Raw genomic sequence first — 14,313 nt, 5'->3', positions numbered from 1 at the left:
AGAGAAACGACTGGAGTGCTTTGTTGAACTCGGCCAAAATCGCTTAGGCGGTTACTGCGCCGAAAAATAAGAAGAAGAATGCAACGAAGATTTGATTGCATTAACTGCCAAAAAGCATAAATATCCGAAATACAGAACACAAGGGCATTTGTAACAAATCCCGAACATATCTGGTATAAATATAACATAAATAAAACATGAAAAAGATTGTATTATAATTTATAATTAACACACGTAAATATTACAACTCTAAAATATTTTATACTAAAAAAATAATATTTATCTATTTTAAAGTACATTTAGTTAGGTTTCTACAGAACTTTTTTTAGTTAAGCTTAAATTATGATTTAATCATACTTTACAATAGATAAGTAAACGCCCTAGGTGTAAATAGTAGTGTTAAGTTTGGAAATATTAGTATCGTTCAAAAATAAAATTAAGATATGAAGCTGCTAAATAAAAAATATGAACACAAAATATGAGTGTATAAATAAAAAATTAATTTTAAAAGTAAAAATAACAGAAAGTGAATATGAAGTCCAAAACTGTAGTAACATTACTTTATTGAATTAAGTATTAAAAATAAATAAATTAAGAATATAAAACTATAACTAGAAACAACTCAAAAAACAAAAAGAGTATAAATAGTAGCATTAACTTTTTAATTAAGTATCAAAAAATAAATAAACTAAATTTTAAATAAGAAACTTGAAATGCAGAAATCTTGTAAATATAGGTATTATGAAAACAATAATTATGTATTCTAGTGTACAAAACTAATTTTCTTAATTAAATGATATAGTAAAAATAAAATTGTTGATTTTCTACTTATTTGGTTTTTGCAGAGTTTATGATGATATAAATGGGTAGTTTATTAGTACTGAGGAATTTATAATAGGCATGTTTTATTCAACCATCACAAGCAAATAGCTAAATCTTGGTCAAATAAAACGAAATTAGCTTATTTCCTATGTTAGCCTAATTTTGACAGTTGTTTGACTGCAAATAGTGTCAAAGTAAGTTTTTGCCTCTTTCTGATTGGCTGAAGGAGAAAATTTCTGATGCTGAATGGCAATGCCTCTTGTTCAATATACAAGCCAAGACAGCTTTTCATAAGCCAATATAATTATGTTGGGTAAGTCCTCCATACAAAATAAGCTAATAGCTTAAATTTCTGGACAAATAAAACACGGCTAATGATAAAAATGATTCGTTTGTTTATTAGTACTGAGGACTTTATAATGAGAAAAATGAGCAGTTTGATGATTAGTGCTGAGGAGTTTATGATGATATAAATGATTAGACAAAAATTATGAGTTTGGTTATTAGTGCTGAGTAGTTTATGACAACAATGAGTAGTTTGTTTATTAGTGCTGATGAGTTTGTGATGACAACAATGAGTTGTTTGTTGATTAGTGCTGATGAGTTTGTGATGACAACAATGAGTAGTTTTGTTGTCAGCGCTAATTAAATTATGAGCATAAAAATGATTAGTTGCCTTGTTTTTAGAGAAAGCAGCCATATTTCTCACTTATATGAAATTGCTATTGGTGGGAAAGAGATATATCACACCGACAAGGAAAGGTACTAAATTTTTTCCCATGGCCTGAACAAAAATTAATTCTTTAATAAGTACTTTTGCAATTACTGATAATGATAACATGAGCACTCATATGATACTCATCTGTCTTATAGGGTAAAATTTTAAAGTGTTGAAATACATTCATTGTTTTTGTGTCTTAATACTGCAATAATTAAAGTTTTTTATTTTTATCTCAGTGCGCGTTGATGTAAAATGTTTTTCGTGAATCCATTAAATATAAATGAACAAACTGGATGGAACAAACGTCGTGCTATTTGAACGTGCCCTCGTACTATGCTCTAAGTGCCTGTTTTTCTGCCACATATTAAAAAAAAAAATACAAGCTTTAAAAAAAATTGGCCCACGCACCAATCTTCTTAAGAATTGATGTCCTCGAAAAAAGAATTAAAAAAACTTCTCTAATTGTTACCAGATATAAGTCGTAACTTTAAATTAAAGTTTCTCCTCTTACAGATATCGTCAATCGTCGACGATAAATGATCTGAAAGTATTTTGTAGATTGTGATTTTATTTTTCCTAAATTGATATTTGAACGTGACATTGTACTGTGCTCTAAGTGTCTGTTTGCCTGCCACATATTCAAAAAAAAAAGAAACAATATGTTAACAGCCAAGGCGAATTAATATAAGGAGTACAAAAACAAAAATTTAAATGTATTTTGTTTTTGCTTTGGCGGCATAAACTGTCAAAATCTGTAAGAAAGATCTGTGTAGAAATTCAAACAAAATTTTTCAATTTGATATCAGAAGCCGTACGGCGAAACACATATACAAAATCAGCTGAGCTAGTAACACTACCTTATATAAACAGCTTTTTGTCTCCTCTCCTAATTGAGTTCTCCCCTGCAAACGGTAAATAGTTTACTTGTTTTTGTTATTTATGGCCTTATAACAATTATATTCAATAATTTTTATTGAGCACGAGGCCGTTTGTCATGAAAAACTATTGTGGAAAAGCAAAAACAATTTAAAAAAATGGTAGAAGTGATTGCTATTTCGGAAATCAACACATTTCACAATCAAGCGCAGCTATTCCGGTGCTTTTAAAACCTGATCATGTGGTTGTTGCTTTTGTTGTTTTTTGTTAATAATTCTATTTTTAGAATGTTTAAGTTTAGTTGTGCTCGTCCTTAAGTTATTTGTTTTGGTTATTTATGGCCTTATAACAATTATGCTCAGCTGGAGTCGTCGATTCGAATCCCGCTGAAGAAGTCTGATGAGGAAATATGGTGATTTCCAAAATAGCTATCACTTCTACCATTTTTTCAAATAGTTGTTGCTTTTCCACGATAGTATTTCATTAAAAACGGCCTCAAGCTCAATAAAAATTGTTGAATATAATTGTAATAAGGCCACAAATAACTTAAGGACGAGCATACCTAAAGTTAAACATTCTAAAAATATAATTATTAACAAAAACCAACAAGCACAAGCAACAATCAATTTTAAATAGCACTGGAATAGCTGCGCTTGATTGAAGTTGCCTCACATGAAAAAAAGTGGGAAACGCAACAACAGTCTATAAGGCGAACTTAGCACAGTTCGTAGGCAACTGGCTGAGTCAGCTGGGGTCGTCGGTTCGAATCCCGCTGAAGAAGTCTGATGAGGAAATAGGGTGATTTCTGAAATAGCTATCACTTCTAAAATTTTTTCAAATTTTTGTTGCTTTTCCACAATCGTTTTTCATTAAAAACGGCCCCAAGCTCAATAAAAATTGTCCGCTGTGGTGCAGTGTAAACAGTTTTTTCTTAAAAGCGGTCGCCCCTCGGCAGGCAATGGCAAACCTCCGAGTGTATTTCTGCCATGAAAAACAGCTTCTCATAAAAATACAATTGCCGTTCGGAGTAAGCGTAAAACTGTTGTTGTTGTTGTTGTAGCGGCTACAACAACCCCGCCCAGGACGGTTGGAATCTCAGTCGTTGTCGTCAAGTTCCACTAACGGCAACCCTAGGAGGCGTGCAGCTTCTGTGGGGTTTGTCCACAGGGACGAGGCCGTTAGGGTTGTCGGGTTTTCCGGGCATGCGAAGAGATGTTTCGAGTCATGTGGGGTCTCTCCGCATGCCGGACACTCATTCGGCACATCCTCATTCAACCTACTCAGGTAGGAGTTTAACCTGCAGCAGTAGCCGGAGCGAAGTTGTGCAAGTATTGTGCGAGTCTCCCGAGGCAGATGAAGCTCCGTCTCGTCTATGTCCGGGGGTGGTATGCCTAGAACGGCATTCACAGGTATAGAGTCTACATAACTCGAGACTGAGTGCCTGTGAATGCCGTTCAGGGCCTGTCGGTAAGCTGTCGGGTCCAGAGGTTGCTTGATGACTTCGTCTGTCAGTTCATATAGATGCCTCCTGACGTGCCTAGGCGAGGGCTCCTCTGCAAGAAGCTGTCTGCTTGGGTGGCCACTTCTGTGGCTCCCGATCAGGAACTGCTTGCAGAGCATTATATTGTGCTCCTTTACGGGGAGCATTTGCGCCTCGCCGTGCAGATGGTGTTCGGGCGACATCAGGAGGCATCCTGTCGCTGTCCTGAGTGCGGTGTTCTGTACAGTCTGTAGCTTCGTCCACTGCGTCCTACTAGTCCCTGGCGACCACACTGGCGCTGCGTAGTTCAAAACCGGCCGGCCTATTGCCTTGTATGTTGCCAGCAACGTTTCTTTGTCTTTGCCCCAAGTACAGCCGGCTAGCGACTTGAGGACCTTGTTGCGGCTCTGTACTTTATTGACAATAGCGGTTGCGTGCGCGGAGAAGGAGAGCAGGCTGTCGAATGTTACTCCGAGTATTTTGGGGTTATTCACCGTCGGAATTGGTGTGTCATCGACGTGGATCCCCAGCGGTAGCCTGACCTCCTTCGTCCAGGTTGTGAACAGGGTCGCGGAGGATTTCGTAGGGGAGAGGGCTAGACACTTTGCAGTGAAGAAGCGAGAAAGGTCAGAGAGATATCCGTTTACTTTTGAACACAAGTCATCAATTCCATTCCCAGTCGCCATGATCGAGCAATCGTCGGCGTAAGAGACAATCGAGACTCCCTCTGGTGATTGAGGGAGCTTTGAAATGTAAAAGTTAAACAGTAGTGGGGAAAGGACACCACCCTGTGGAACCCCCTGTTTTATTTTTCTAAGTTTGCTCGATTTGTCTCTAAACATTACCGACGAGTGTCGACCACTCAGATAATTTGCCGACCACCGTTTGAGCCTCTGTGGGAGAGAGGAAGCCTCTATATCTTCTAGTAGCGTGGAATGGCTGACAGTGTCAAAAGCCTTGGACAGGTCCTACGCTACTAGAATCGTTCTCTCACAGGGACGTTTACAGGTAAATCCACGAGTTATCTGAGTGTTTATGGCGTTAAGTGCTGTTGTTGTACTGTGCACTTTACGGAAACCATGCTGATGCTTCGCTGGGGTCAAGTGGTTTGTGAAGTACGGGAGTAGCAAGGCCTCGAGTGTCTTCGCTACCGGGGAAAGGAGTGTTATCGGACGATAAGAATCTCCTATGTTGGCGGGTTTCCCCGGTTTGAGCAGTGGGACCACTCTCCCCACCTTCCAGATGTCTGGGATGATGAGAGTGGCCATGGAAAAATTGAGGACCTCCGTTAGGTACGCTACCCCCGCAGGACCCAAATTTTTCAGCATCAGCATGCATAGTCAGTAGGGACCCATGGCTTTGGAGGCTTTCGCCTTCCCGATGGTCACCTGAACTTCACCGCAAGTGAAAGCAAGGTGGGCACAAGTTGTTGGCAGTTTGTGCAGCCTTCTGGTCACTCGGCGCGTGGTTTTGTCCACCGGAGGATGCAGTATGAACTGCCGGCTAAAATAGCTCGCGCATCGCTCCGGGTCCGACGAAGCATGGTCGCCGAAAGAAATTTCGACTCTGTCGGCGTGCTTCGTCGGATTGGAAAGTGACCTCACGGTTGACCAAAGCTTACTCACACCAGAGGTGAAGTTACAGGTCTTCAGATGCTCCTCCCACTTCTTCCGCTTATGTACGTTTACTAGTTGCCGAATCTCCGCGTTGAGATCCCTAATACGGGGATCTCCGGGATCGGCCTGACGAAGGCTGTCACGCTCATCGGCTAGAACAGCCGCTTCGGCAGGGAAGTTTGGACGTGGGTCCGTTATACATCCTGCCGGTATGAAGCGAGCTGCAGCAGCAGTGGCAGCCCTGCGGAACTTACGTTCACCGATATGGACGTCGGTTGGTGTGGGGAGCGCTGTGAAGGTGTTTTCGGTAAACTCCGCGTAACCTTTCCAATCAGCTTTAGAAAAGTTGATATAGGTCCGGTGTTTGGCGGAGGCAAAGTCGGTTCGTTTATCTATCGAGATGACTATGGGTTGGTGGTCTCATGCTAGAGTCAGCATAGGTCGCCATGTTATGCTGTTTATCAGACCAGCGCTGACTATTGTGATGTATGGCGAGCTACTGCAGTTACCCATAATCCTGGTGGGTGCGTCGTCGTTCATTGTGCAGAATGTCGAATCGTCTATCTGCTCAGCCAAGTCTGTTCCCCTACGATCGTTTGACAGGCTTGAGTGCCAAAGATCGTGGTGCGCATTAAAGTCACCTACTACCAAACGGTTTTCACCTCTGAGGAGCGCAACTATATCAGGGTGATATCCTGCCGGGCAGCAGGTGACAGGGGGTATGTATATGTTAAATATTTCGAGCTCAACATCGCCTGACCGGAAGCGATACCCTGACATTCTAGGGTGGTATCCCTGCGGTCGATGTCTGCTTCGATTAGACGATACTGCACGGTGTGGTGCGTGATGAACGCTAAGCCACCACCATTATCTCGCTCGCGATCTCGACGGTGCTCGTTGTACCCGGCGCAATTCAACAAAGTTGAATTGATGTGCAACTTCGTCTCTTGGACCGCAGCTATCAATATACCATGCCGACACATGAAGACGGTTATCTCCTCAATCTTGCTCTGTAGCCCGTTGCAGTTAAATTGAAGGAGCTTCATGTGGTTCGGGAGACGTGTCGTGATGTGGGGTGTAAGTGATTTGTGTGTTCTTACCGCCGTTGGCTGTGTGCGCTGTTGTGATGGTTGCCGCCCTGTGGTGGTGGCGGGAGGCGTCGCAATTGAGGTCTGCGACCGAGCAGCGCAACACGGGCCCTCGAAGTTCCCAGTCCAATCTCGCGTGGTACGCAGACCTGAGCATGCACTAAAGTGGCACCAGCCAAGGCAGGTGTTGCACTTGACTGATGTCACATTACGGAATATCCTGGTCTGACATACCGTGCAGATTGTAGGGGGAACCAGGAGTTGTTGGCGGCGGCGTGTGGGTGGTGGTGCGGTTGTGTGTGTTATGTGGTCTGTCGTGGCTGTGGTATGGTCTGTGGTGTTATTGTGTTGTTGTGTTGTGGTGACTGTGTGAGGCTGCTCGGGCGGACTGAGGTTAGCCGTGGAGGCTGCTCTGTTTGAGCAACAGGGGGCCACGTACGACGTGGTCCACTGTCGATGTGTCCGTAGTCCCGAGCAGACTCTGAGGTGACTCTACCCCTCGCAGGCATTACAATTGACTGAGGTGGAGTTGTGGTGTAATCGTCTCCGGCATACACAGCAGGTGTAGGTTTCTGGCCCTGGGTTTGACTCGATGCCAGCCCTGAGTAGAAGAATACGTAGTGAATGTAGCCCTATGGACGGACAACTGCTGAGATACTTCGCCGACCTAAACGGGGTTAGATCGCCGAAACAACAGCCCTTGGTCGGGTAAAACCCGAGTCATTCCGGTACGAAGAACCGGCTGTCGTGGGAATGGCGTAAAACTGTAGGTCCCTCCGCTTTGTGTGACAACATCAAGGCGCACGCCACAAATCGGAGGAGAAGCTCGGCCAGACACTAACATATGTATGTGTAAGCGCCAATCTATTATTATTATGTACAGCAACGCAACCTCAGTTAGGTCGCCGATGGGCAACAGCACTGCAATTAAAATGTATATTATATTATGAATAGCAACTATAGTGCTAGAAAGTTGAAGATAATAGAATTCGAGGTACTAGCAAGCTAGACTTAAGCGCAAAGCTGCAAAAACAGTTGAAAAAATAAATACATTTTCTCAATCAAAGTTTCCCCGACAACCACAAAAATGCTGTCGCCAGCTTTTTGTTATGCTAGTTGGATTTTTTAGTTCACTTTAAAGGTTAGTTCAGTTCCAGTTCGTTCAGCTCAATGAACTATGTAGCTTGTGTGATTCTTCGATCACCCTATTGAACTATAGTTGAACTACTCCTGTTCCAATCGTTCTTCGAATATCGTAAAATGTCCTTCAGATTAGTCAACTGTATTTCAGAAACTGTAGAATGTACTTCACACAAGTCAATCGTAGTTCAGAAACCGTAAAATATACTTCAGACTTTTCAATTGTACTTCAGAAACCGTAAAATGTACTTCAGATTAGTCAATTGTACTTCAGAAACCGTAAAATATACTTCAGATTAGTAAATTTTACTTCAGAAACCGTTTATTGGACTTCCGATTTGTAAATTGTACTTCAAAAACATATGTATAACATTTTTGCCAAAAAATGCACTTACCACAAATGAGCGCTAAACCATGAATATCAAGTAGATTACAAGCAATTGTATGCAAAGTATGTACAGTATTGGCCAATACAATAGCACCCCCATTTCAAAGTGATATTGTTTGCCACTCATGTTTATTTATTTATTTTTAAGAATTTTCAATTAAAATACAGTTAATTCTCTCACAAAACTCACATAAACTCAGGTTTAAAACTTTTTAAAAGACCGCAAAAAAGTGCAACAAATTTTCACCAATTTCAAACTTTTTTCTCAGAAGCGGTAGAATTTTTTTGAATACACAGTTTTATAGCCCATTCAATTTTAGTCTAATAATGTGCAAGTTTCAAGTGGCTAAAAATTACCGTTGATTTTTTAGAATTTTATTCGCCGAGGATGTTACGGGTTTCTGCCATATAAAAATAAATTGTGTTTAGTCGTTATATGGAAGCAAATGAGACAAAAAAAATTCTAAAAAATCAACGGTAATCATTAGCGACTTGAAACTTCCACATTATTGGACAAAATTGAATACGCTATAAAACTGTGTACTCAAAAAAATTCTAGAGCTTCTGAGAAAAAAGTTTGAAATTTAAGGGAAAGTTTGTTGCACTTTTTTGCGGTCTTTTAAAAAGTTTAAAACATTGGTTTATATGGGTTTTGTTAGAGAATGAACTGTATTTTAATTGAAAATTCTTAAAAACAAATAATTAAACATAAGTGGCAAACAATAACGCTTTGAAAGGGGGGTGCTATAGATATGTCCAATACTGTATGTATGCACATACTATATGAAAATAAACCGCATTAGATATAGCACTATGCTTGCAGTATATACATACATACGTACACTCGATTGCAATTTTTTGCAATTGAAGCAATTACAAAGTGGTTTCTAAATACATTTTACGGTTTCTGAAGTTCAATTGATTAATCTGAAGTACATTTTTCGGTTTCTGAAGCACATTTTTTTGTTTCTGAAAAACAATTTACGAATTTGAAGTACATTTTATGGTTTCTGAAATACAACTGACTAATCTCAAGTACATTTTTCGGTTTCTGAAGTACAATTGACTAATCTGAAGTATATTTTACGGTTTCTGAAGTACAATTGATTAATCTGAAGTCCAATTAACGGTTTCTGAAGTACGTTTGACTAATCTGAAGTACATTTGATTATTTCTAAAATATATTTTACGCTTTCTGAAGTACTATTAAAAAAGGTGTAGTTCTGTAGTAAGAGCTGAGTTACAGAACAATAGAAATGTAATGTTTTATAAAACATGCATACATATAAAAGATTGCAATAACGACACAATTGGGTCGCCTTTCTGCAAGTTCCTGAAACTATGTTCATGGAGATTTGCCTTCGAAATGCGAGTAAATTGCGCTTCGCTTTTGCAAAGATAAAAACTGTTGTTAAACAACGAATCCCAAAAACTCAACTCAAACACTTACTTTTTAACACAAATTATACTAAATGATGTAAAACATTCAAAATTAAATGAAATAAAATGTCTTTTTAAAATAAAATGTATTTCTATTAGATATACAGAAAATGTGTAAAAACTTATGGTTAATGTTTGTCTTCACGACATAATTTAAGTAACCGCTAACCACGATCAGAATAAAGGTGAACATTTCTCCTTACACTTTCTTTAGAAATACGTGAACTGGTTTGATAAAAGCATAAAAGCTTGTTACTAAAAAACCTTTTTCTACAGTATTTAATTCAAGTATCTTATTACTTACTGTCCACTATAATCACGATTTCTCGCTTGGCGACCTTCCTCTTTATCGAAACGACGGTTTTCTGTAATTTAATTTGATAATTAAGTATTGAAAACTACATAAAAGACTGAAACTTACCATTTCTCTGCGTTTCTAGACTCTCTGAATTTCTTTCCAAACTATGGTTCTGCAGCGGGTCGTTTTTTCTACGCCAGCTTGTAGTGTAGTTCATATTATCTTTGTTGATTTTCTCTAATTGAATATTTCCAATCTCCTCATTTATAATGCTTTCATCAAGTTCATGTTGAGCCTTATGCTGGCGACGGGCTTCTGACATTCGCTCTTCAATCTCCAATTCGCGAGTTGCCGTATCCACAGGTCTTGCGGAACCAAAGACTTTTTCAGAAGGAATACCGGTAGCTTTGAAAATAGCTTTACTTTCAACTTTTGATTCCTTGTCGGTTTCTAATTCTTGATTGACAACTGGTAGAGGTAGTGTTCTAGGCTTCAAATTCAGTTTGGGTCTTTCTAGCTCTTGGGTTTCCTGGTTTGAAATTCCCGATTTGGTTCTTTCAGCATCATCACTTCTTAATTTTAAACCTAGATTTTGATTAGATAGTGTTCGTGTTCCAGATCTCCACGATCCAATAGTTTTCCTATCATCTGACTCATATTTTTTTTCACGACTAAAGTTTCGCTCATAATTGTCACTTGAATGATTGTTATTGTCACGACGCCAATTCGTTGAGTCTCTATTTTCTCCGCTATTGTTAAACCCATCAAATCCACGTCGATTGCCTCTTTGCCTAAAACCTTGCTCATTTTCATTCGATAATTCAATTCGAATTCTCCTGCCTTTAACTGATGGGTCAGGTAAACTTAAAGTATTGATCAAATCATCGCGATTTTCAAACTCAACATAGCCAAAACCGCGAACACGACCATTTTCCCCTTCTTCGCGTGGTAAACGCAGTGATAATATTGGTGTTGATCCAAAGAATTCATGTATATCCTCTTCCTTGGCATCAAAAGGAAGGTTGGTCAAATATGCAATATATGGCGGATTTTGTGGAACAGAGTCATCATCAAAGATACGATTAGCTCTGGGTGCTGTTGGAAGTTGGAGAACTAACGGCATTGTAGTCATCCCATCATCGCTTTCTTCACCATCCAGATTTCTCACTTTCTTTGTTACTTGAGTGGTTCCAAGGGGTACATCTCCATTTGCCAAAAAAGACTGCAAAGATATTACAGTTCCTTTCTTCTTTCCTTTTTTGCCTAAAACCATTGCAGAACACATAATGTAAAACTGGATTTATAAACATAAATAAATAAATATGTAAATAAATATAAATAACTAAATTTATTTCCTTTCTAACGTTTTTGTTTCTTTGCGTAGCCATGAAAAACATAATCGAAAATCAAGTTCCTTAGCTCCGAATTCCTTTTTAACCCTGTAGTTTATTGAAGACTGTAACAAATTTTATGCTGAAGTTACTTTTTAAGTTTTAATAAGATTTTAGTGGGTAATAACTGGACTGGAATAAGGATTGTATGCCGACGACATCGGCATTATCATCACACAAACAGTCAGATCATACGCGTGTGGCACCCACGTCACTGTGGACAGTTACAAGTTTGAAAAAGTAGAAAAATTCGTTTATTTGGAAACCAGCATTAACACCAATAATTATCTCAGCCTTGAAATCCAACAGAAAATCACTCTTGCCAACATGTGCTACTTTGGACTCAGTAGGCACTAGAGAACCAAAGTCCTCCTTCGTCGTACTCTGTCACACTCTATAAGTCACTCATCATGCCTGAGCTGGTGTATGGCGGGGAGGCATGGACAATGATTCTGCGAAAGATTTACGTGCCTTTGCGCGTTGGCGAAGGCGAATACCGCAGACGATTTAACGATGGGCTGTATTAGTCTAAGAGCTAGCAACGTTTTCGAGAGAGAATTTCAGGACAACTGGTTTTTTGATATGACATCTCTCTCACTCCCTCGATTAGCGTGGAGGCCATCTGGCAGGCGGTAATGGTTGCGATGACTAGTGCGCATCGTATCTTTACAGTTAAAAATGCTAATTGTTTAAATCATTTTTGTAAGGCTAATTTTCTTTTCATTGGCTTTAACTAGCTTTTAGAAACGTAGATTTATTATTGCTAGACATGTCCGCTGTTGCGTTGTTGTTGTGCCAGAAGTAATTTTTTATTAAAAAATAATAATTTTTCAACTCATTTTAGTAAAACTCAAAATTTAATATGATGTTGTTTAAGTTCTAATGAATCTAAAATTAATTTGCCAGACATTAATTCGGTTGCTAAAGCAAGACCCAAACCGATTTAATAGGGAGATAGTAGCAAAATAGTGAATTTCCATAGGATTTTAGAACGAAAACTGGAAACTATAACTACTTATCTAACATTATGACATAAATGTAATTATTGGAATATCAAATATTTAATATTTTTTTCAAATACATACGTTAAGGCAAATAAAAACTTAAAACATTTCAAAAAACATCAACTTGTATAGTATCGGAATTTTTGTAAGAAAAGCAAAAGAAAAATGCAAACATTTTGATATTTATAACATTATTATAACATTTTTTTACTTATAAATGTGTCATAAAAACACTGACTTCAACAAATATGCGCACTGGATGCCACTATCCAACTCCTATGCAGAATCGCTTGCTGATTCCGAAAATCGAGCAATTTTTCCATAAATAAGTTTTCGAGATATTTGCAATTTACCGTTATTCAGCTTAAATAAAGTTATAGTTTAAAAAACAAAAATCTCGCTATTAAAATTTCCATTCGTACTGACATCAGGTTACTTTAAGAATGGAAATTTAAAGCAATTCCCATTCGTACTGTCATCAGGTCAGTGATCGGACTTAATAAAAATTCTGTGTGGTAGATTCTGAAAAAAAAATGTGATAGATTTAGAAAAAATGTGGTAGATCTCAGGTTTCGTATTAAACCGTTTTACAAAGATTTAAAAAAAAATCTGCACGGTTTTACCTTAACTGAAAACTTTTTAATTCGAATATCTAGAAAAATCTTTTAACTTGGGTTTTGCCAATTTTGACAATCCTCAAGTAAAACTAAACAACGCGTTAAAAACTTTAGATGCACTGGAATGTGCTAATACTTTCACAAAAATCGCCGATTTTTCACATTTTCTTTATTAGTTCTTTTTATAAATCATATATTTTCCAATTTAGCATGATAAAATCACGTTTCCCGGCGAAAAATTTAATGTTGAGAAATTGAAAAAATTCACTGTTTGCCAGTTTCTTTTCTCTTCCCATTCGGCTTTGTTTACTTTTACTTGAGAAACCTCATCGCCGCACAGTGGTCCAATCTGCTCTATTAGGATAATTTAATTGTTATATTAAGAACTAAGATAGATATCGGGATGAAATTTCTCACAAATTACGTCTGAATGACTAACAACTTCTGCTCATAACCACGCCCACCAACCATATAATTAAAAAATCGTTAAACTTTTCGCCAATTTCTGGTATATTTTTTAAGCACTTGCGCCCGGTTATAGATACCTGCATACCTACAACTTTTTTAACTCTTTGGGATGAATTAAAATTAGAAAGTCCGTTATGTATATCGAGGGCTTATATTCAATACCCTCTATCTGCAAAAACTCAATTTTTCAGGAGAGCAAAAAAACTGTTTTGGCAGCTGTTTTTAAAAGTGTTAATAATTTTAAGTACACGCGCATGTCTTAAATATTCACGCAATATACTAAAACTAGTTTTTTACTTTTAATTCATTTAATTTTAGTTTAAAGTTGAGATAGAGGTTATTGCAATTCGAATTATAACTATTTATATAGAAAAATTTGCTGATAGAGGGTTTTGCAGAATAATGAAAATGTCAGTTCTTTAGACGTAAATACTATGTTAAACTAAGATTTTAATGCAGAAATCATAGGTGTGAAAATTCGTTCCCTTCTATTCCGATGTGCCCAGGTAACCACATAATTTTAAATGTGTTTTTGTGTCAAAAGAGTATTTCACGTGATTTCGAAATTATATGAGAGTCATTAGCACTGTTAAAAGAGGCTTCGCTGACTGGTTTACTGTCCGTTCAGATGAGGAAATTTCCTTCGTTTATAGAGGCGAAACGTACAGCTGATTCGGCTGTAAATGCCGAGCTGTACGGGGGAAAAGCACTGAAGACAATTGTAACACCCAGCCCTTTTGTTACCACCATATCTGGAACCGTCTGCGAAACCAGGTAATTTATGAGTATCAAACTGGGCAAATGCCCTTGCGGTAGAGTTTTTACTTTAGTAAGCATCGGATGATGTCGAAATCTTTGATGTAGCTTAATATACGAAATAAAAGTGATTGCTTGCTACATCAGTTTTTTTGTTAAAAGCAGGATTCGACGTGAGAGATAGCTTTTATTGGCGAGGTGGGAAATG

The 14,313-nt window shown here is 38.2% G+C and overlaps 1 protein-coding gene across 3 annotated transcripts in view; it reads right to left on the bottom strand.

Annotated features, from left to right (window-relative positions):
• The window catches only part of LOC118748675 (eukaryotic translation initiation factor 4B), a 94,767-nt gene extending 83,602 nt beyond the window's left edge, over positions 1 to 11,165 (bottom strand). For 2 of the 3 annotated variants that reach the window (XM_036483291.1, XM_036483283.1), the window contains exons 1-2: positions 9,993 to 11,165; positions 9,876 to 9,936 (exon numbers count right to left, since the gene is read on the bottom strand). In XM_036483291.1, coding sequence (XP_036339184.1) covers positions 9,876 to 9,936; positions 9,993 to 11,154 — 1,223 coding nt within the window. In that variant the 5' untranslated portion in view covers positions 11,155 to 11,165. Of the gene's footprint in view, positions 1 to 9,640; positions 9,797 to 9,875; positions 9,937 to 9,992 lie in introns of those variants that run through there. The other variant, XM_036483275.1, reaches the window with a different exon arrangement.
• Positions 11,166 to 14,313: the final 3,148 nt, after the last annotated feature.

Source organism: Rhagoletis pomonella, unplaced genomic scaffold (assembly GCF_013731165.1).
Source record: "Rhagoletis pomonella isolate Grant_MI unplaced genomic scaffold, Rhpom_1.0 Rhpom_scaffold_00001, whole genome shotgun sequence".
Taxonomy (NCBI): domain Eukaryota; kingdom Metazoa; phylum Arthropoda; class Insecta; order Diptera; family Tephritidae; genus Rhagoletis; species Rhagoletis pomonella.
The sequence above is the reverse complement of the archived record's forward strand: the minus strand, read 5'-3'. Positions and strand labels throughout refer to the sequence as shown.